We start from the raw sequence: 20,518 nt of genomic DNA, 5'->3' as shown, positions 1-20,518 counted from the left end.
TTAGAAAAGAGGCGTTTTATTGGCGCGGGGCGGTACATAAATACAGAGAGTACTCGCACGGGGGGATGTGTACGCACGGAGGAGGGGCTGTACAGGCTCCACAAAGATTTACAGCTGCGTTCGTGAGGAGGGGCCGGCACCGAGACCCCCGGGGCTGGGGTACAGGTCACCCCCCGCGGCCCGCTCGCTGTCTCCAACCGGTCACCCGGGTCGGGGAGCGGCGAGGGGCACGGGTGGGTGGACGGGTGAAAAGGGAAGAAACCGGCCGCAGCCCCTTTGGGGTTTTGTTTTGGGGTTTTTTTGGGTTTTTTTTGGTATAAGGTGATGTAGCGACGAGGTTGTGCAAAGAGCTGGAGCGGGGCTGTACGGTGTCAGCCGCCAGCCGGGTGTCCAGGCGGACTGGGAACAGTGGTGTGAGACCGGTCAGTGCAGTCGTGAGCAACCCAGGATGGGGAACCTGACTCGGTATGAGCACAGGGAGCGACGGGGCAGTGTCCAGCACTGCAACCCAGCACCATGGAAGGAAGGGGGCCCCTTGTCTATGTACAAATCGGTATAAAATCCTAATGCATACTAGTGATACAACATAAAACTGGGAGTAGGGCTGTGGCAGGGTCCTGGCAGTCACCACGGCAGCCCTGGTGAAGAGACCCTGGCAGCAGCCGCATGTCTGCGTTCCTCCGCAGGTACAGTCGATGTCCTTCAAAGCCCCTGGCTAAGGCTAAGGGAGGCGTCTCAGTGGAAGCCCTCCTCCAAGGCCAATGTCTGGAGCAGCAAAGGGCTGCTGTTGTGAGCTACGTAAACAGAGGAAATGCCATCGGATCAGTTCTACAGGATGGGGTCCGGGTTAATTAGGAGAGCGTGATCCCGATCCAGGCTGGCTTGATGGCTTTTGGGATGCTATTGCTAGAAGAGCGTGGCCACTTTAAGTGTTTAGTGGCCGCTCTCGCCTGCAAAGAACACGGCAGATGCTTTTACATTGATAACAACTGAAGCTGGGGCTGCTGGAACTGGACAGGAGCAAACTTTGTCACTTGTTGTGACAGACACCTGTTGTGTCAGCTGCTGAGCCTGGAAGGAAGCCAGGAATGGCAGAGGGAACCCTCTGTGTGGCTGCTGGAGGTAAGGGTGATGAAAGGGGAGTGTGGAGGACACAGGCATCCCCCTCATCTGAAGGAGTTGGAGGAAGGTGTACAGCTGAAGAAGTCCTGGCTGATCTGGCGTGGGTAGCCCTCCAGCACTTTCACCTGGACTGGGTCGAACTTCCAGTAATCTCGACCTCTCAGGAAGTAGGCAAAACCTGTGGGTGAGAGAGGAAGGGTTAGAAGAGGCAGGGTTCGTGCAGCTCAGAGCTCTTTCCTAGCATTTTGTCTAGCTGACACTGTAGCATGTGCAGTACCAAAAGAGAGCCTGGAAGAGGCAGGAGATGCTGCTAGATTATTTTCATTGAACCCAGGCTTGTGGCTTACACTGACTGTTCGTTCACACTGTTGTGGTTTTGATGGGAGAAAAAACAGGATGGATTTTATTTTATATGCCTGGTGGTTTTAAATATGCTGTACCCATGTAGTGACCTGGCCCTGAGAGGGCAGAGGACGTCTAGGAGCTGAACAGGGCCTATGACAGGGAGCTTGTGAAGACCTTCTGCAGACCATCTGTCACTGTGGGGAAGCCGCCCTGGGATTTAGGCTCTGGAAGCAGCGGGGAGCCGTGCCACTGCATCCTTTGGGAGGAAAGAGGTAGTCACCACACCTGTCATCCCAAGCATGCTAGCTGTCCCCGGTGTTTCTGTGGCACTGCCATACTGTCTTCAGCATGGGGCACATCTGGGAGGACTAGGCAATACCAAAAGCAGCCTGTTCATTCAGGACAGCTGCCTAGGCTGAAGTGTGGGCATCGTTTCTGCTGTCTTCTCATCACTTTCTTTGTCAGGAGAGGTAACAGTTGGCTAGACTCCATGTCCATTTCTTGGTCAGAAGTTTGAATTCTTTCTATCAGATACTTAACTGTTGATTGTTGCAATGAATAATGATAAAACTTCTCACTTTTATGGGAGAAGCCTCAGTTCCCTACCCACTGGAGGGAGCTGCCCCTTTCTCTCTGCACTATATGGCATGTGCTACAGCTGGGAAGTGTCCACTACTACCAAATGTCTAAATCTGCCCAGTTCTTCCAGCTGGGCAGTGGTATCAGCCTAAGCACCCACCCCAGAGCAGGCCATGTCCCTGCTGGCACTGACCAAACTCATCCTGAAAAGCCGCGTCTATCTCCGGAGGGACGCCGCGCCAGTCAGCCATGGTGCGGGGGTAGATGTTGTCCACCTGGCGGGTGTGAGGGTTGAAGCGCCAGTAGTTGCCTCCACTGAAGATGTAGATCTTGTTCTTCTCAGCCCCCCACACCAGAGCTGCCTGCACAGGGGATGCAGGGAGTCCCAGCTCCACAGTCGGGGTGGGACCAGATACCCGTCTCTCACCATCATAAATCCAGTACTGAGAATCTGGCAAGGAGACAGAAAAGGGAGACAAGGGGTCAGAAGCTTTTTGGTGTCTGATAATTTGGCAGTGAACTGCACAACTGCAGCTGGTGCCTTGGCAGAGTTCCCAGGGAAAGCTGCGCCTGGGAGGCAAAAACCCCACCAGTGTCATGGACACTGTCACTGACGGGTGCCCAAAGTGCCATCAGTGCAAGGAGTTGACTTCCCACCTCGGTCCAACCTGGAAGGTGTCAGTGGTGGGACGAGGAGGACCATTTTAGCAGATGTCTTTTCTCCTATTTGTGAAAGTTATAATAAAAGACTTGGCTGGAGGGAGCAGCCTCTGCCCTGCAAACTCAGCGCTTGGAGGAGAACATAGGTGGGCATGCACAGGCATAAAGGGGGCATGCGGCTGTAAAGGAGCAAGCTACAGAAATGAGGAAGAAATTGCCAAGCTGAAACAGAGACTGGAAGCATATTTCCAGATTAGATTAAAATGGGAATCTCTCTAATTAGCCTACGGCATGTAATACTTTCCCCTTATCTCATTTTAACTCATGGTAGGAGCCTGCCAATTTTAGCACTGTAAGTCCTAGTGTGCAGGTCAGGTGCTAAGTAATCTGTTTATGCAGGAACACTGCCTGCAGAGCCACGTGGTGTGCTTTCTGGTACTCGGTCTCACAGCACGCAGACGGGGCATGCACACCCAGGGCAGCTGGGCACCCACGTCATTCTGCATCCCCACTATGAAATTTACACTTGGAAAGAGCACTAAGGAAAACAGTGGAGCTGAAACAGGGGTTGTTGCTGGTCTTGAACTCCAGAAGTGGCCAGGAGGAGGTTTGGCTCCCCGTGGGTGACTGGTTTTTAATCCCCATGGTGGCAGGAGGTTGCCTGGCTCTGCACACAAGCCCCCTGTAGGCTCACTCAGTCTGGGGGTACTACAGAAGCTCTGCATCCAGGCCTCGGAGGTGGAGAGAAGATGCTGACCATCCCCTGAGCAGTGCCTTGGGGGCACAGGCTCAGGAGTTTCACAACCTGTGAAAGTGTCTGGGGCTGTCTTCTGGCACAGTGCTTCCAAGGACAGCTGGGGAGATGGAGCAAGTGTTTCCTTCCTCCTCCTCTGCAGCATTGCCAGGGCAGAGGCTCAAAACAAGTGTTTGTGTTCCAGAGGAGGAGAATGGGATATCATGGCTGTGTCTAAAATAAAAGTGACCCCTCCTTCTCTCTTCCTCTCTCAATATCTGCTAAAAAGTTCAAACTAAACAGAGAAAGAAACAAATAGCAAGGATCACTGGATTGCTGAGGATGCCCAGAAGGTTTTTTCTCCCAGGAACTTGTTGGGTCCTGAATACCCCTCAGTAAAGAAGACGCATTTCTGAGCTGTCTGATCCCAGTCCAGCTCTTACCTTGGAAAAACCAGATATTGCCCAGAGGGTCCTCAAAGGTGGCATCGACAGAGCTGGGGATCCCCTGCCAGTGGCGGGAGGCCAGGGCTGGGTAGCCATCCTGCAGCTTTCCAGCTCGGAGCCGCCACACATAGCGGGACTTGAAGAAGAACAGCTCCCCTCGGATGGTGGATGCGGCTTCGAAAGCTGTGTCGCAGGCATCAGGCTGCACAGACTGCCAAAGCACGGTCGGTCAGGTGCTTGGACTCGTGGGAGCCCCCCCCTTGCCCAGGCTGTGTTCAACAGATGAGAAGTCCCTGCGCCCAGGCCTTTACCCTGCACTGCACTTGGCCACCCTCACTTTGAGCCCACAGAAGGGCCATACATCCTCCTGATGTCTCATCAGCAAAGCCTGCTAACACCCTCCGCTCCTGGCAGCAGAATCTTTTCCTAAATGCTGTTTAAATCCAGCCCGTTCCTAAGGGACGCTGCTCAGAAGAAGACCTCCCAGGCATGGTTAGGCAGAAGGAGGTTTCAACGGCAGGATCCCCTGCCCTCTGGCATCTACAGCACTCGCTTCAGGCATGGCCTGGGCAAACAGCTCCAGGGCTGCAAAACTCTGTGGGTCGCTAATGCAACTGTCCTGCTTTCAGCTAGTTTTGGTTGGGTATGTGCTGCCCAAAGATCCCCTCCCCGCACATCCCAGGCTGGCTGGCAGTGCCAGCCATGGGGTCCAGACCTGGGCTCAGCAGCTTGCGTGGAAGGCACAGACACCAAACCATGTGTAAGCCTGCTGCTGGCCTCCTGGTGAGGACAGTCCCAGCCGTGGTGTTAGAGGAGGACATGGACAAGCTGTTGACTCACCTCCACGTTGGTGATCTCATTTGTTTCAAGGTCTGGCTGGGGCGGCTCTGCTGGCTGAGTTGGGGTTGGGTCGGGATCCAGTTTGGGTTTCCCATAGAGGTACTGGATACCTTGCTTGTCATCCTCACTCAGGCTTAGTGGGTAGCGGAAGATGTAGAAAGGAGACATTAGTGACTTGGAGACAGCTGTGTGCTGCAGGCCCAGGACATGGCCAAACTCATGAGCAGCCACTTGGAGAAGGTCAGTGCCTGCAAAGGGAAAAGATGGAAGATGCTTTTGCCTGCTTGTGTGGGGGACGCCTGCCTCCTAGGCTCACTTCTACCAATTATCAGCCACTGACAATGCACTGAGGTATGTTGTAGGAGCCTAATGTGAGGAAAGAGGAATCTGTCTTGACTACAGTGCTCACAGGTTGTTGTTCCCAGGGTTTTCCTGGAGCACTCTGAGTGAATTCATACACTGAGGTAGTACTAGCCTGGGCATGTTGGTAATTTGTAATTCTGTCACCAGGGGCTTCTGTACCCCACCAGCTATCAGGAAGAAAAGGGTTTTCTGTGTGCTTTTGGGTAGAAGAAATTTGCACGGGGAGGAAGTCTGGCCCATAGAAGTAGATGTCAGGGTGGTAAGGTTAGATTTTGTCCACCCAGCCTTGCAGCAGTTGTTGGCTACAGCAGCAGCGTATCAGGTCCCACTTAGATCACGTCCACTGTGGAAGATACCTGTGTCAGTGAGGATTAAAACTTGCTAATGGCCGTTGTCACACAGACAGCAGAGGGAGCTCCTTTATTGCTTGCGTGTGGACTGTAGCAAGAAGGTGACATTTAGAAATAAATCCATAAAAAATTATCCAATGTCAAGGCCTGGGCTGCCTTCACCAGACTCAAGTAGATTTATGGGAGATCGCATTTTAGGAATACATGATCTTGGAACATCTAGAAAAGGAGAGGGGGAAAAGTCGATTTCAGTATGCAAAAATGTGTCATTTGGCAGGTGTTGTATAGCTTCCAATGGATCATTTTTTAAGTTGATGAATTTCAGGGAAAGCTAGAAGAGAGGCATATTAAGCAGCGAAGCTTCTGAGCAGGGCTGGTTGTTGACAAGTCCCAGCGTATTCATTCACTTTCCCTCAGCCAGAAATCCTCCAAGCTGCAGCCCAAGTGATGAGAAGGGCAGGGAGGTGAGTCAGCCAGCCTCGCTGCTCCAGGCAGGATTTCCCTGCTGGCTCCAGGGGAGCAGGTCACTTCTCAGCACTGGGACAGGATGGGACGGGATGGGACGGGACAGGGAGGGATGCAGCTGGGAAGAACACCTGGGAAGGGCAGAGGGGAAGGTGAGCCCCTGTCTTCCTCTGCTGGTCAGCTTTACGTTGAAGCGATGAATTTGCACAGCACTGACCCAATTAAATCGACACATCTAGGTCAGCTGAGAAAGTGGGATTTCTATGTCAGTGATTTATTACAAACTTTCAGACACTTCTGTTTAGCTTGGCAGACTCCTCACTTGATGCTTTCCAGTGTTGGCAGATCAGCTGTGCTATTGTCAGATTTTCTGGGGGAGGTGAACAACAGCACGCCTGAAGGAGCTGTGCTGGGCAGCATCACTGTGTCCCTCACAGAAGGTCCTCCACGTGGAGTCCTGCTTCCTGCATGGCTCTGGGGTGACCCCAGGGCACACCTTAGCCCTCCTTGTACTTCTGCTCTCCCGTCTGTAAAATGAGGCTAAGGATTTCCCCATCTCACTGAGAGCTGAGTCAAGGATTTATCCATGTTTATATTGTAAAGCTCTTTTCAGCATATTAAATGGCAATTAGCTGCAAAGAGCTTTTACAACATTTATTTATGGAAGACGTAGAGGAGGAAAAAAAGGCCATGGAATAGGGCTGGATTCTGATGGGAACTGGCATCCATTTTCAGTTCCTCGTTTGCCTCCAACACTGTCTTTGTGGGAGAATGTAGGAAATTCTTCAACAACACAGGCAGCCCCAACAGAGGGTGAAAAATGGCAGAGCCCACCTTTCTCTCAAGAGCAGAAACACTTCTGCAGAAAGGTCTGGTGCTCTCTGGTTCTCATTTTGGGTCAGCATGAGCAGGGTCGGAGACATAGCGGTCCTGTGCCCAACGCAGAGACTCAAGTTGGTGTACAACTGACAATGACGTGGACTTTGGGGGAGCCCATCTGAGCCCTGAAAGTGGCAAAATGTTTGGGAAACCCCAGAGAGGCAGCGGTTTAACTTGGGCTTTGTGATTGTTTCTTTGTCCCTGTAGATAAACTGGGAAGGAGGAGGAGGGGCTGACCTGGGTTAATTTTGGTGGGTCTTGCAGAAACTGATGCTTTGGGCACTGATCCAGATGGTCCCAGGCGGTACTGCAGTGTCTCATGAGATACTGTGACACCAGAGCCTGAGTGCCCAAGCAGAGAGCTACCAGCTTGGATCTATTATTAGCAAAAAGAAAAAAAAAAAGAAAAAAAGAGTCTTGACTCGATGGGGTGTTGTTTATGGTCAGAGCATTCCCAGGCTACGGGGACAGAGCTGGAGCCTGGGTGGTTTCCCTTTATGGACTTGTTTGAGGGCGGATGGTGAACAGTGCTTGCAGAGACTGGGGCTGTCCTTTGGAAGACAACTGTGTCACCCGGTGCTTGAGCCTCAGTTTTCCTTCATCCTTCCCTTGCTTTATTTCTAATGGCTCCTGCCAATGCTGGGTGCAATTCCCAAGTGGCAGGGCACATAGCTGGGCAGAGGAGCTGTCTCTCTTTCTTTCCCCACAAAGGGAGAGCCCACCAGGCAGCCAGGGTCCTGGTTGCTGGACACTGGCTTTGCTGTGGCTGAAAGATGACAAGGAAAGACCTCAATACTAACAGTAGGCTTGTAAGTGGTGGGAGACGACAATGCACACCACAAAAATGATTTTTGCCTCTCAGTTTTACAGGGCCCCGTTCACATCACAACGGAATAATTTCAAAGCGCACCGATAAGCATCCTGGAGCGTCCACAGCTCCCCTTGAAACAGTACCATACCCAGGTTGTTCCCAATCGTCCAGGTCTCATCATAGTCAAAATGGACATCTCCCTCCCGGTGTGTCTTGGGGAAGAACGCGTGTGCCAGGATTCCTCCGGGCCCGTCAAAAGGCAAGTTGTCTCCATGCCAGTACCTGGAGGGAAGACACGTTGCACCTCAGACAAACAGTCATGTACCTCCAGTGAACAGCGTTGTATGGCCGAAGGTGGGGAGCCACTGCGAGGGGACAGCAGCTCTCACTCCCATCCCAAGTTCATCCCACCAGTCCAGATCAACTGCTCGGAGCCCTTCTGATTGCCACAAACCCACTTCTGAGGAAGCAGAGCTTGGTCACACCAAGCATTGAGGAAGCAGAGCTCAGTCACGCCAAGCCCTGGGGAGTTCGTATGTTTTCTCAGGTATGTTTCTCTCCTCCCCCTGTTCAGCTTCCAGCCCAAAGCTGATCATGGAGCCCAAAGAATTAAGGAGATGACTGCTCAAGCCAAGATTAAGTCAACATAGCTGAGTGGTGGGGGGATGCGGAGGGGCAGCCGGCAGCGAATCCAGCCAAACCCTCAGGTCCTCACTCAAGCCAAGCCCACTGTTGAGTAATGAAGGTAACCCATGAGAGACGTGGCCACTTTAGAGAGCTGAAGGAGGCACAGGCAAATACACAGCATGCAAATTGCATCACCGCTTGGACGGTCTCCACTGCCTTTATTAGTTCTGTGCAAACACGCAGCAGAGGGAAGTCTTTGCCCCCATGCGTATTTTGCCAAAAGTGAATTTCAGGCTGAGAGCCAAGATTCATTTAACCAAGAAACTGTATTTGTCTTTGGGCAGACAGTTACGTTGTTCAGTCAAGGGACAGGATGGAGGACCTGAAGATGGAAAGTCAAAACAAACGCTTAGGAAAACAGTCTGTGGGCAGAGAAACGTAAATATACCAGGAAAATTAATGAATGATCAGTAACAGTACTGTGCACAGCCAGCATGGAACAGCTGCACTTACACCAAGCAGCCCACAACTGACAAAAAAAACCAAACCCCAAAACATCCGTGTCTGAAAGCAGAAGTGAACCTTCATTTAAGTGCCTAACTTGTGTGCTGGCAGTTCTCTGCTCTGGTTAGAGGCTTGGGGTCTTGCGTGGAAGGTTGCTTTTCTGTCTGGGAGGAGGGTGCTGCTGCCCACCATGCTCACCTTGTGAAATCGATGACTATGTCAGCCCGTCCCTCCTGCACCTCAGTGAAGGTCAGCGGGGTCACATCACTCCACACTTTCAAAGCTTCCTCGATGGTCCTTCTCACTTTAGCTTTTACAAGTTGCCACGGGAACCTGATAATTCTGAAAGGCAACAGACACTGGATGAGGAAAACATCAGCCGCTGTCCCATGGACACTGCTGTTGTGAAGACACTAGCTGTAGGATCAATGTCACTAGGGCTGCCACTCTCTCTCAGCACCAGAACATTTCCAATCCATACAAGCACTGCCCTGGCACCCTCTTCCAAGCAACATGTGCAGCAAATAAATACCATTAGTGTTGAAACCCTCTGGCTGGAGGGCCCAGAGGTGAGCTCTCTGGAGAGCTTTGCAGATCTGTGTTTTCCTGAAGTGCTGCAGCATTTCCCAGGTCTGTCTCCTGTGGGTCCACCCCCACAGAGGTGCCTGGGAGTGGTGTGATGCGATTTCTCCTACTTAATCTCTGCATTTTTTGCCCCTGGAAACCTGGGCTCACTCAGAGCAGCTGCTGCCTCTTCTGCCCTCCTATAACATAAGCAGGCTGTAAGGTCTGCCACAGATGGAGCTTTCTTTCCCTTCCATTAACAGTGTTGGTGTGTGTTCATCTCTGCTGTGTTTCTTGCTTTAACATTGTTGACCAAAAAAAAAAAAAAAAAAAAAGAAGCCTTTCTGTTATCTACAGGCCCCTAACGCTATGAGGAACTGTCTCCTGCATTTAATTAAACAGAAGTTGATTTACATGCTGTCAAGGTCCATACAAGTGTGCTCACTTCTCCACTCAAGCCCCTGTGGGCAACTGGGGAGGCAGCACAACCCTCCCGCAAGCCTGTTGAGCAGATTTGCAATTGAGAACGTGTGGGGTGATTTGGGCAAAACTTTACACTGAAGTCGTGTTTATGGGAACATCAATAACAGCTGAATAAAAAGGTCTGTTTAAAATAAACTGTGAGGTGAGCCCACAGCGGGGTGGCTGTAGGGGTAAAGGTACAGCACGAGAGGACTGGTGTTGGAGGCTCGGCACGGCACGGCACGTGTCAGGGGTTTGATGTAAGAAAGTGATTGTATGTGCACGGGGGTGTTGATGCGGGACTGAGCGAGGGGTGATGCAATGGCTGTGCAGAATGCGTTTGGGCAGGGGTGGGTGGGCAGCTGTGTTTATGGGAGGGTGCGCATGAGGGGATGTGGAGGTGCTGGGTACGACTCTGCTGGTGGTTCAGTATGTGGCTCCCCTGCCCCCTGGCTGCCCTCCAGCTTTTATGGTCACATCACAGCGTGCCGCGCTCCAGGGATCAGACTGAGAGGTTTGGGGAAGGAGAAGCAAACCAGCCTGACTCCCGTTTTCGGGCCTCTCTTACTTGTAGGTGAGATCGGTCTTGTCCCAGCGTCCGCCGGAGAGGACAAACCGCTTCTGCCGGTTCCGCCCGTTCTGGCCGTCTGGCAACACTGGGAGGTCCGGCACGCCGCAGCGGGGTGGGTTCCAGTGTGCCACCTGCTCATCCGCACCCACAGGGAAGCCCTTGGCAGGCACACCAGTCCCCACAGCATTCACCAAGGAAGACAGCCAAGGACTCTGCTCCTTCCAGGTGTGATGCTTTCGAGACATGTCCTAAAAGGGAAAAGCGAAGCCATGACTTCAGTGTCTGGGAAGAGACATCCTGATGCAGAGCGGTGAACATCTGCCCACAGCAGTTCTGCAGTGGTGAGTTCCTCTGCCTGGGGCTGTTCCCCCACTGCTAGGGCACCAGCTGCTCCCCACAAATATCCTCCGTTCCCTGGGCTCTGCTGCTCCGAGGCCAGGTCGCACCTGGGAGGCACTGTGTCATGCCATGGCACCCCCTAAGCACTGGGCTATTTTTGGTCCGCTTTTCCTTGGCAGCTGGCCGGCAGGAAATGCTTTTGCAAGCAGTGGATGAGAACCAGACCCTTCAAGAACAAAACAAATCACTAGGGAGAAAATTCTCCCCCTTTGCCCCAGGAATCCTTTATTCCCTCCTGGCCCTGGGTAGAGGTGATATTAATGGGAAGAAGCCTTTAGTTCCCAGCACACAGTTGTGCTCCCTGCTGTTGCTTCCATGGTGTCCCCTTGCTGTCCTGGCATGGTGAGCAGGCTCTCAGCATGGCTAGGGGACATCACAAGCTGGAGAGCAGGACACATGGGCCTGGGGGGTCACTTAGCCCAGCCCATGGGGCAGAGAGCAGCAGTGACTGTCCCTGCAGCCCCTATCACTGCCTGAGGTCACCGATTCTGCAGAGTGAGGCACAGGACCATATGCCCCTGCCTCGCTGTGCCTGCGACTCTGCCTGGGGATAAGATCACCTGGGCTCTCCCACACTTAGTTGGAAAAGCACGGTTCCTCTTGGCAATGTAAATTAACGCTAATTAGCTGCCTTCCATTGGTTTCCCACCTGACAGCAGGACTATGGGGCCACCATGACATGACCCAAGCGTAATCCCCAACCTGCTGTGAGGCATGTGGGGTGAGAGGCGCTTGGTCCCTGCATCACCATGCAAGCCAGAGGACCAAATGCAGACTTTTTTGCCTGATTCTGTGCAGGCAAATTTAAAGGTGTTTGAGCAGCAGGAGGAGCTGAGATGCAGCAGTGATGCTTCTCTACTCAGACTGGCAGGCTCTGTCTCACAGGGCTCCAGGGCTTTAGGGGTTCCCTTCCTTCCCCTGCAAAGAACTGCCTTCTTCCAGGCCAGCTCTCCTGGCTGCCCTGCTGGGGACACAAAGGTCAGGATGGCATGATGCCAGAGCTGCCATGATGCCATGTAATCCACGTGCTGCCGCCACTCTGTTCCCTACAATGAGCCCATTCATGCAGGCTGGAATGAAGTGTGAAGCCCTTGGCATTAATTCCGCTACTGAGCTCCCAACTCTGCAGTGGCCCTTTGCCTCTGAGCGATGCACAGATGGAAAAAGGAGCCAGGGAGGTCACACGAGGTGCAGTTTAGGTGTCCGGCTTTTCGTGTGTCTGTCACCACTCCAGCCTGCCGGCTTGCCCTCCCCAGCCAGATGGACAACCTTGATGGCTTGGCACCTGCCAGCCTTTGCCTTAGAAACCATCAACCCAATCCTGGTGTCCCAGTGCACTTTCACATACCACAGGAACTGCACCATCAACACATGCAAAGAGAGAAAGCCATTTTACATCCTGAAGAGCAAAGCCTACCCAAGCCACCAGCCATGGCACTAAGAATCCACCCAGTGTTTTAGTGGAATGATGGAGTACGAGCTGGCCTGTCCCAGGGGAGTCTGCAGCAGGCTGCTCCTGCTGAATGCTGGAGCCCTGCCTGGTCAGAGGTACCTGTCCCTCTAAGAGGAGCTCTCTGCGAGTTGCCTGACACCCTGCCTGAGCTGGCAGCTAGCATCTGTGAAGGACAGCTGGCAGGAGGAGTTGATAAGGTTCATGTCCTGGCCAACACCTTGCTCCCAGCCCTGATGAGACCCTCTGCCAAGCAGATAATGGCAGCTGTGTCACCAAAGCCCAGCCTTGGAGGGCCACTCGGTTCCTTGCTCCTGGGTGCGCTCAAGAGCACCCACTGCCACCAGAGGCAGGTCCTGTCGCTGGAGGACACGGGGTGATGAATGTGTCTGGTTTCCCAGGACCAGGAGGTACAGGACAGCTGCTCCAAGGCACATGGGGAGAGTAGAGATGGACCCTGGGGAGAGCCCTGGCTGTGGAACTGGGAGCACTGAGAAACCCTCAGAAGTTGCCCAGGTAGGTGAGCAGGCTGAGGCTGACCCAGATGGGCTTGCTGCTGTTTTTTTGTCTTGCCTATGCTAAACACACACGCACGCGCGCGCACGCACACACACACACACACACACACTTTGCCCCGGTCTCCTGGGAAGGCCAGTTGTTGCCTTACCAGCTGGGGCACTTGCATAAACTGGAGATTATCGCTTTCCTCCGAGCAGGAGCAGAGAGAGGAGGAACTGCCTGTTTTCTTCTGGCCCCAAGGGATTCCATGTTCAGAGGCAGACCAGAGGTAGGTTTTCTCTCTCCTCTTTGGCTACCTCAAGGACACTGGCCTGAATCCCAGCTTCCAGCCATCCAAACCCCACCCTGCCTTAGGCAGGAGCCTCCCTGCTCCTGCCTGCCTGCCCTCTGCTGAGACCGGGCCCTGGGAGGGGACACAGCGTGACCCTGCGAACGGCACTGGGTGGAAGCAGGAGGCAAGACCTGCCCTGCTGCCCATGTGCTCACTGTGCCCCTAGACAAACAGCGAGTCTCTCCCTGTCGTCACTGCACCGACATTAGCACCATGGCAGGAAAGGGCTGGAAAATGCCACTGCAGGCGCAACCGGCAAGGGAAATGTGACGGGCAGAAACCACTTGCCAAACAATGCTCAGGAGACACGTCAGGCTAGAGATTTCGGTCTCCTTGGCTGGATACACCTCGCTTCAGGCACTTCCCAAGGCTTAGATTACGTGTCCTCTCGTGTCCTCTTGCTAAGGTTGCATCCTTCCCACGCAGCACTGAAGCCACCCTCTCCTGGGGAGATCCTGCTTTGTTCTCCCGAGCTGTGGTATAATGCCCCAACTGTATGCTTAGGGGTTTGCTTAAGGCTGCGCTGCTGCTGAAGCTAGTACAGACCTGTGAAGAGAGGATGAGGAGGGCACTGGCTGCTGGGTAACGGATTGGATTGGGGCATCCCCACTCCTCCCATCCCACCACCACAGGGGAAATGATTACTGAAGACAAAAGCAAAGGAAAATCCCTGCAACCCAGGGCAGGCATTCAGACTAGCTGAGTGCAGAGCCAGATCTGAGCCTCTGGCTAAGGGTGTGCAGCCACTTGCGCTGCCCTTCCCAGTATAACCTGCAGTCAGGGGTAGCAGCTGAGCATGGGAACAGACAGGTCTTAGCCAAGGGAAGAGGCCAGCGCTTTGCAATAGAGACTGAGCAGCAAAATCTCTGCACAACATGAGCACAGAGGAGCAAAGCTATACACAAAGAGGGCTGTGCTGCAGGCTGGCCACAGCTCCTCACAAAGAAAGTGCCTCTTCCTGCAGCCTTGTGACCAAAAGGCTGAGAGGGAACAGGAGGGAAAGGACAGATCCCATGGGAGAGCAGAAACCACAGCGGAGGTACAGACTGCCCACTCAGTTCCTCGCAGCTTTATCAGCCCTCAAGTGCTGTGATACAACAGCCATCACTTCTGGGTCTGCTGGGGCCAGATGAACACCGGCCAAGCATCCCAGGAAGTGTCCCAGCCATCCCGAGGAGCCAGGAGCATCTTTAACCTCATTGTGTTGGGCAGCACTCGCCTTCCAGAGCCTCCCAGGAGGAGAAGCAGCCAGAGCAGCACAGTGGAGTATCAGCAACGCTGTGTATAAATAACCTCAAGAGTGAGGCCAGTGCCTGGTACTGACAAAACCAGTGCTCTCCTCTGCCTGGGTCCATCCTCTGCTGCCTGCCCTGAACTTAAACTTGTCTCCTCTGTTTTGTACCTAATTACCTGGGCTCCTGCTTGCTTCTGCAGCATGGACATGAAAGAAGACCCCTCTCCCCGTCAGACGGGAGCGACTGGACAAGTTACAACGCGAATCCCATCAGTCTTGGATACTTCCCCTGTCACTGGGGGCTGTTTCCTTTTCTGCTAGGGGATGAGCTCATGGGCTTTCTCCCCACCTCCCTGTCCCTTCTGCTGCTGCTTTTCCATTTCTCCCTGCTTTCTCCTTCTGTTACTCTGAGTGTTTGTCGAGACCCTGGTGTTTGCTGCCTCTTTGGCTAGTAGCATTATCCTCCTCCCAGCTACGAGCCTGCACCTCGGAGCACTCCTGTGCTTAGTTCAACACGTGGGGAAGGAGAGCAGAGATGCCTTCTCCTGCAGTTCTCAAGTAAGACAGTTCTCTCACCCCATTTCTGTCCACTGTCAGATGGCAGCCCAGGGGCTCTGCACCCCCTTAACAGGCTGCAGCAATATTCCTGCCTGAGATCAGCACTGTTGTCCTGATGCACAGGGTACCATGACTGGCTTTTTGGCCAGCCTGCCTCTCAGCCCAGCATGGATTTGCAGGGGTTGGATTTGAAAGTGCAGCTACAGCTGATAGTTAGTGGTAAAACTGGAGCCAGCTCCACTCTAGTCAGGTTGTGTCCCAGAAGCAGGCTGGCCTCAGAAGGTGCTAATGCTGCAAGCGAAATTTCATGGCAGAAACAGATTATGTTTGTAGTCTGGTCACACCCTGAGCTAAGCGTGCTCCTGGTCAAGGCACTGTTAGTGGAAACAATGGAAACTCGGTGGAAACAATGTCTAGGCAAAGCCACCACATTTATTGATCCTACCTCTCCCAAAAAAAGGCAGAATTTCCCAACCCCTTTAACTATGAATTTTTTGCTTACACAAAATACTTCTGCTACAGCACTGGGTCCTTCGTGCTGGGCTGCAGCCTGGTCCCGCTGCAGACAGAGCCTGGAAGAACGCAAAGGCTGAGGCCAAACTTTGGCCAAATGAGGCCAAACGGGAGGTGCCGCAGTGCCTGGCCATGCATACACAGTTGGAGGTTCCTCTCCACTCACTTCCCATAGTCCGTGGCACCATGAAGCACTACCTCCTGGGGCCTGACAGTTTGTTTCCGGATTATTTAGGGGTAGTTGTTGTTGGCAACGAAAAAAGGAAAATGTTTATTTTTCCTAAGCAACGTGGAACATAAAACATTATGGACTGCAAATGTTTATGCCCACAGACAGAATGAGAAGACCCAGGCTGTGATGTAACAAGAGAAAGCAAATGAATAAACACTGCAGGACTATTTTTATTATCAGACACTTTAATTACGTGACAGTTTGTGAGTCTAGTCCGTCAACACCACAACCAAGCTGCTGGTGTCACCCAAGCAACAGTTTGCCAGAAACAGGCGTACTTACAAAGCAAACAAGCCCCAGGATGCCAGGATAGCAAAAGGTTTCAAGAGCCCTTAATCTGATGACCTAGAAATTCCCTTGAAACCAAGAAACCGCTCTAGGATGTGGCACACTCCAGGCGGAGGAGGAAGGGGGTTGAAAAGTTTTGTTCATTGTGCAATTACATCCAAACTAAGGTGAGCAATGAGCTACCGGTGCCCAGCCCAAGGACAACAGCCAGGACATCTCCCACTGAGTATGGCCACCTGGCCGCAGCACAGCCTTCTCCAGAGCTATGGGTGGATGTTCTACCCTCGGGGAGCGTACGCTGCTCAGATGTGTAGGCTGGGATCTCCAAACCCACAAGACAAGCACTCTCCCCCTGCCCAAAGTCCTGGAGATGTCTGGGGGGGTTTCGCTCTCCGCTAATTTTCACAGAGCCACTTTTGTGAAATGGTGATGTCTCTCCTGCCCAAATTCCACTAAAAGGAGGAGGTGCGGTCACCTGTCTGTCCTTGTGGGTCTCATCTGCACCAGGATCTCAGTGAACCTCTAAAAACATGCCTGTGGCCCTCAGTGAACCCCTGAAGTGCTCTGCTTTTCATTTTGCTGGACAGCTATGTGCAGACTCAGCAGTGCTTCCATTCACGTTACAGGCTGAGCAATCCCCAGTGTAAGAATATCCAGGAACACTTCATTTACCTGTCCGTGTATTTGGGATTAGTAGGAAAGAGCTGACAGCGTCTCTGGTGTGAAAAGTCTCGGCAGGACAATTTTTCCACGAAAGATTCTTTTTAAGCAAGACCTACACAGTGCACCCTTCCTCTGCTGAGCCCCCCAGCTTAGGGTGCCAGGGCAGGATATGCATGGGTGAAGCAAGTGAAGTGCAGCATCAGCTGGAGTGAGGGATCCTCCCCAAAGTGCTTCTCTCCTCCCTGCTCTCTTCTCCCTTCCCGGTCCGCTTTGCCAGCTGCACACCCCAAGTCTTGCCACACTGCAGGGTGTGCATGTGTGTTGCATGTGAAAGCACAAACACAGCAAACCCGCTGGAGAATAACTGCTTACATGTGTCTTGAGTCTCTCCCAGAGCAGAGGATAAAAATGCCTAAAATTACCCCAACGCTCACTGCAGTTTTTAAATAGCCAAACCAAAGAGTGCAAATCAAACCCTTCCTGTGGGAGCTGCCTGAGCCCTCAGCAAGACAGGCAGCCTCCCGGGCTGCGGGGAAGGCAGCACCATGCTTCCAGCGGGGAACCTGCTGGGTTCAGGGTGAGAGCTACAGGATATGGCTCCCGAGGGATTATGCTGGCAGCTGGGAGGGTGCCCACCACTTCTCCACTGAGAGAGAGTTTCCCAGCAAATGGACTGACTTTGATTTCCCAGGGGAGCCGAAAGCAATGCAGGAATTCAATGTCTGCGCGTGCACTGCCCCGAGGACTGCAGATCTTTTGTTCTCAAGTTTTACAGGGGACACCAGACACAGCCTGTATTCTGCTCTCAGTTTTCTCTTTCTTTCTTTCTTTCGGCGTTAATGTAAAAATGAAGGAGATCTACAGGGTTTGCTACAAAAAACACAGGTCCTTCTGCAACTTGCCCTGTGTAGCCTGGCTTTAAAATGAATCTTAGCCCTTGATTCCCTCCCCCCTCAGTTACTGCTATTGTGACTTGTTACTGGAGCACCAAATAGCCATGGTGCAGCACCCTGCAGCGCCTAGGGTGGTCCTTGGCCACCCCATCTACTAGCACAGCTCAAGGAAGTCACCGTTGTCTGTCTTGTAGGAGTGCAAGTCTCTTTTCCCAGTTCAGCCCCTCAGCTCCTTTCTCATTCATCACCCGACAGCAAAAGGTTCCCAGACAGGAAATTAGCTGCTGTTAGACACAGGGAACATCTCTCTGTGCAGAGAGACTTAAAGTAGCCGGAGAAGTGAAGAAGCGATGGCATGACAGAGCTCCCTAGAGAGGGTAGAGAGTGGTACGTGTGAGCCACTGTCAGCCCAGCAATCCCACTTCAGCCGTTCTGCGCTGACATCCGTACCCTAGCCAGGAGAGGAATGGGGTGCGCTGCTGTCAACTTACTTATGTCATGTGTAAGAGCAACCACCGTGATGCTGGCTTTACCTCAGAGGCAGTAGAATAACCTTCAGAAGCCTAGAGACCAGATAAGCAACCCAAAAGAGCAGCTATTTGGGATGGGAGAACTGCTATTTGAAAGGATGGGAAATCATCTGTCCATTTCCAACCCCAAACCAATGCAGCCACTGCCTCTGCAAAGACTGAGTGAAATATAGTGATCTGAAACCCTGAGCTCCACATGGCTGGTCAAACACACAAGCACAAGGTGTTCCTGAACAAAACATACCTGTAGGAGCATCGCCTGGAGTTACTCCAGCCAAGAGGAAAGTATTAGCACTCACGATGCAGAGCATTAGCCTGGGATGAGGAAGAAACCATCTCTGGGCAGTGGACTGAGAACTGGGGGGACCTTCTTCAGGAGTGTGATGGTGGCTTAGGTGGACCAGGAGCCTGGGCAGACCTGGACCCCTGCGTTAACTCTGTGCTCTTCAGCAGTTTGGTGTATTCCCCCCATTCAAGGCGTACTGGCCAATGCAGATGAGCCCCAGCAATCTCTGCAGTCAGTCAGCAGATGCAAGCACCGGCAAAAGGAAACGAACGGTGCACGTCGCAGCTGGACCAGACCCAAGTTCAGACGGTGCGGAACCCAGGCTGGCTCTGCCTTCCCCGGGGATCCCACACAGGTCCTTGCCGACAGCAAGACTGGGACCAGAGGCCACGGAGGTCCCTCCGGGCGCAGCAGCTTCACAGCCTGCACACGGCAGAGCGTGAGGCACCCGCCAGCCCAGCCAGCGTCCTCACAGGAACCAGTGGTCTCCAGCTTTACGCAGGTGAAGTTCTGCCCTCCCAGCCCGCCACTTGCTGCATTCAGATGGGGATGAAATCCGCCGAGCGGTGTCATAACCGGGGTGCAGAGTGCCACCGCCCGAGTGCTCGGCCTCACCTTCCTCAGAGGCAGAGCGGAGCGAAGCGCAGTGACATTTTGTTTGGAATAATGCAAGCACTTTGGGGGCCAAGGCTGCTCAGTGCCAAGTCCCAGCCCACAGCATATTTAGCAGCCAAGTTAGAAAGTACTCAGATGACAGAGCTGATAATAAAACCATCGGCAGAACCTGAACTAATCCCCTTGGGCTGCTACTGGGCATTTGCTCTGTCATTATTTTATGGCACACTAGCGAAGCGCATGTATATAATAACCCAATTACGCACGCACACATTCCCAGCACAAGGAGCTCTCTGTCTTCTCCCGTCCCCCGAAATCCCTCGCAATCCGCTGCTCTTCTCCGGCAGCGGCCGTCCCTGCTGCTCGCAGCTCCATCCCAGGTGCTGGGATCTGGCAGGCATGTGCGGGAAGAAAAAGAGCTCCGCTGCTCCCCTCTTGCCTGCGCGTTTGATTCATCCCTTTAGCCTCGTCTCCCCGTAACACTTCTCGGAATTGCCAGCACAGCATGCGGGGGGTGGTGGGGGGGGTGGTATTAGCAGGCAGCGAGTGCTCTGCTGCCTTTAAAGGAAGGGGGGATCCCGTGTCCTCTCGTAAACCCTCCTCGTCCCGCTCCCTGGTTTTCCCTTGCTGGCTCCGCAGAAGGGAGCACGCTCGTGAAAAGTTGCCTAACGTGCCAAGAGGAGCCCGAGGAGCTGGGGGTGCCCGGGTGGGGGGCACCGCTGGGACATCGTCCCCCGGCCGGTGACTCCCGGCAGCGCATCGCTGCCCGTACCGGCATCCCGAGAGCGGCTCGGGGGGGGGGATGCTCCCCTCGGAGCTGTACCGGAGAGCCTCGGGGCTCGGCGGGGGGGGGGGGATACGGAACACCGGAGAGAGAGGCACCGGGTGGTCCCGACTCACCGGCTTGTGGCGGCGGGCGGGCGCGGCGGGCGCGCAGTGCAGCAAAGCGGCGGCCAGCAAAGCGGCGGCGGCGGGCAGCGGCGGACGGACCATGCCGGGCGGCGGAGCGGGCTCGGACATGGGGCGGAGGCGGGGGGGGGTGTCCCCCCGCTGAGCCTTTTATTTCTCCATCCCCCCCCCTCCCCTTCCCCGCTCCGTGGCCGCCTGCCCTCCTCCTCCTCCTCCTCCCCGCGCCTCCTCCCGCTCCTGCCTTTTGTTCTCCCCGAGCCGCGGCTGTACGGGCCGGGGGGACACGGCCCGGCGGCATCGCGGGAGGGGGGTCCCGACCGGCCCGCCCCTGGTCCCTGTGCGACCGGGTCCCCGTCCCCCCACCGGAGCAGGCAGTGGAGGTCCCTGAGGCCCTGGATTTCTCCCCGGGGGGTGATATTCCAGCGGTTGGAATGACCTACGGCCGGTGTCAGTGCTTCCAGTCCTGCGACTGGTTTCTGTCTGGGTTGGGACGGCTTTGAAGGGGTCGGTTTAAAGGTGTCTTTCGCCTCTCCCGCCTAGGGGTGCCACAAACCTCTCAGACCTCCCAGTCCCCACTCATCTCTGGGTTTTATGTCCCCGCATCCCTGCTTTGCCCGTGCAGGGCTCTGCTGAAGCCATCTGTGCGCACCCAGCCTTCGCTTACCATTTGCAAGAAGGCTTTCCCCGTGCGGGATGCTGAGGGAGAGGAAGGAAGGGAGCAGCTCCCCATTTTGGAGATGCCAAAGCCTCCATCTGCTCAGCCACCTGGAGATGGAG

General features: G+C 54.0%; 1 protein-coding gene across 1 annotated transcript; it reads right to left on the bottom strand.

The window, feature by feature from the left end:
* Window positions 1-19: 19 nt before the first annotated feature.
* On the bottom strand, window positions 20-19,890 carry MMP11 (matrix metallopeptidase 11). The gene is made up of 8 exons (XM_052796080.1): window positions 19,733-19,890; window positions 10,319-10,569; window positions 8,923-9,066; window positions 7,742-7,875; window positions 4,726-4,973; window positions 3,883-4,096; window positions 2,240-2,497; window positions 20-1,300 (listed from the first exon to the last, which is right to left on the bottom strand). Exons 1-8 carry the CDS (start codon window positions 19,850-19,852, stop codon window positions 1,167-1,169), a joined length of 1,503 nt encoding a protein of 500 aa, XP_052652040.1. The 5' UTR covers window positions 19,853-19,890; the 3' UTR covers window positions 20-1,166.
* Between the last annotated feature and the right edge of the window lie 628 nt (window positions 19,891-20,518).

The sequence above is a fragment of the Harpia harpyja genome, chromosome 9, assembly GCF_026419915.1.
Source record: "Harpia harpyja isolate bHarHar1 chromosome 9, bHarHar1 primary haplotype, whole genome shotgun sequence".
Classification (NCBI taxonomy): domain Eukaryota; kingdom Metazoa; phylum Chordata; class Aves; order Accipitriformes; family Accipitridae; genus Harpia; species Harpia harpyja.
The sequence above is the reverse complement of the archived record's forward strand: the minus strand, read 5'-3'. Positions and strand labels throughout refer to the sequence as shown.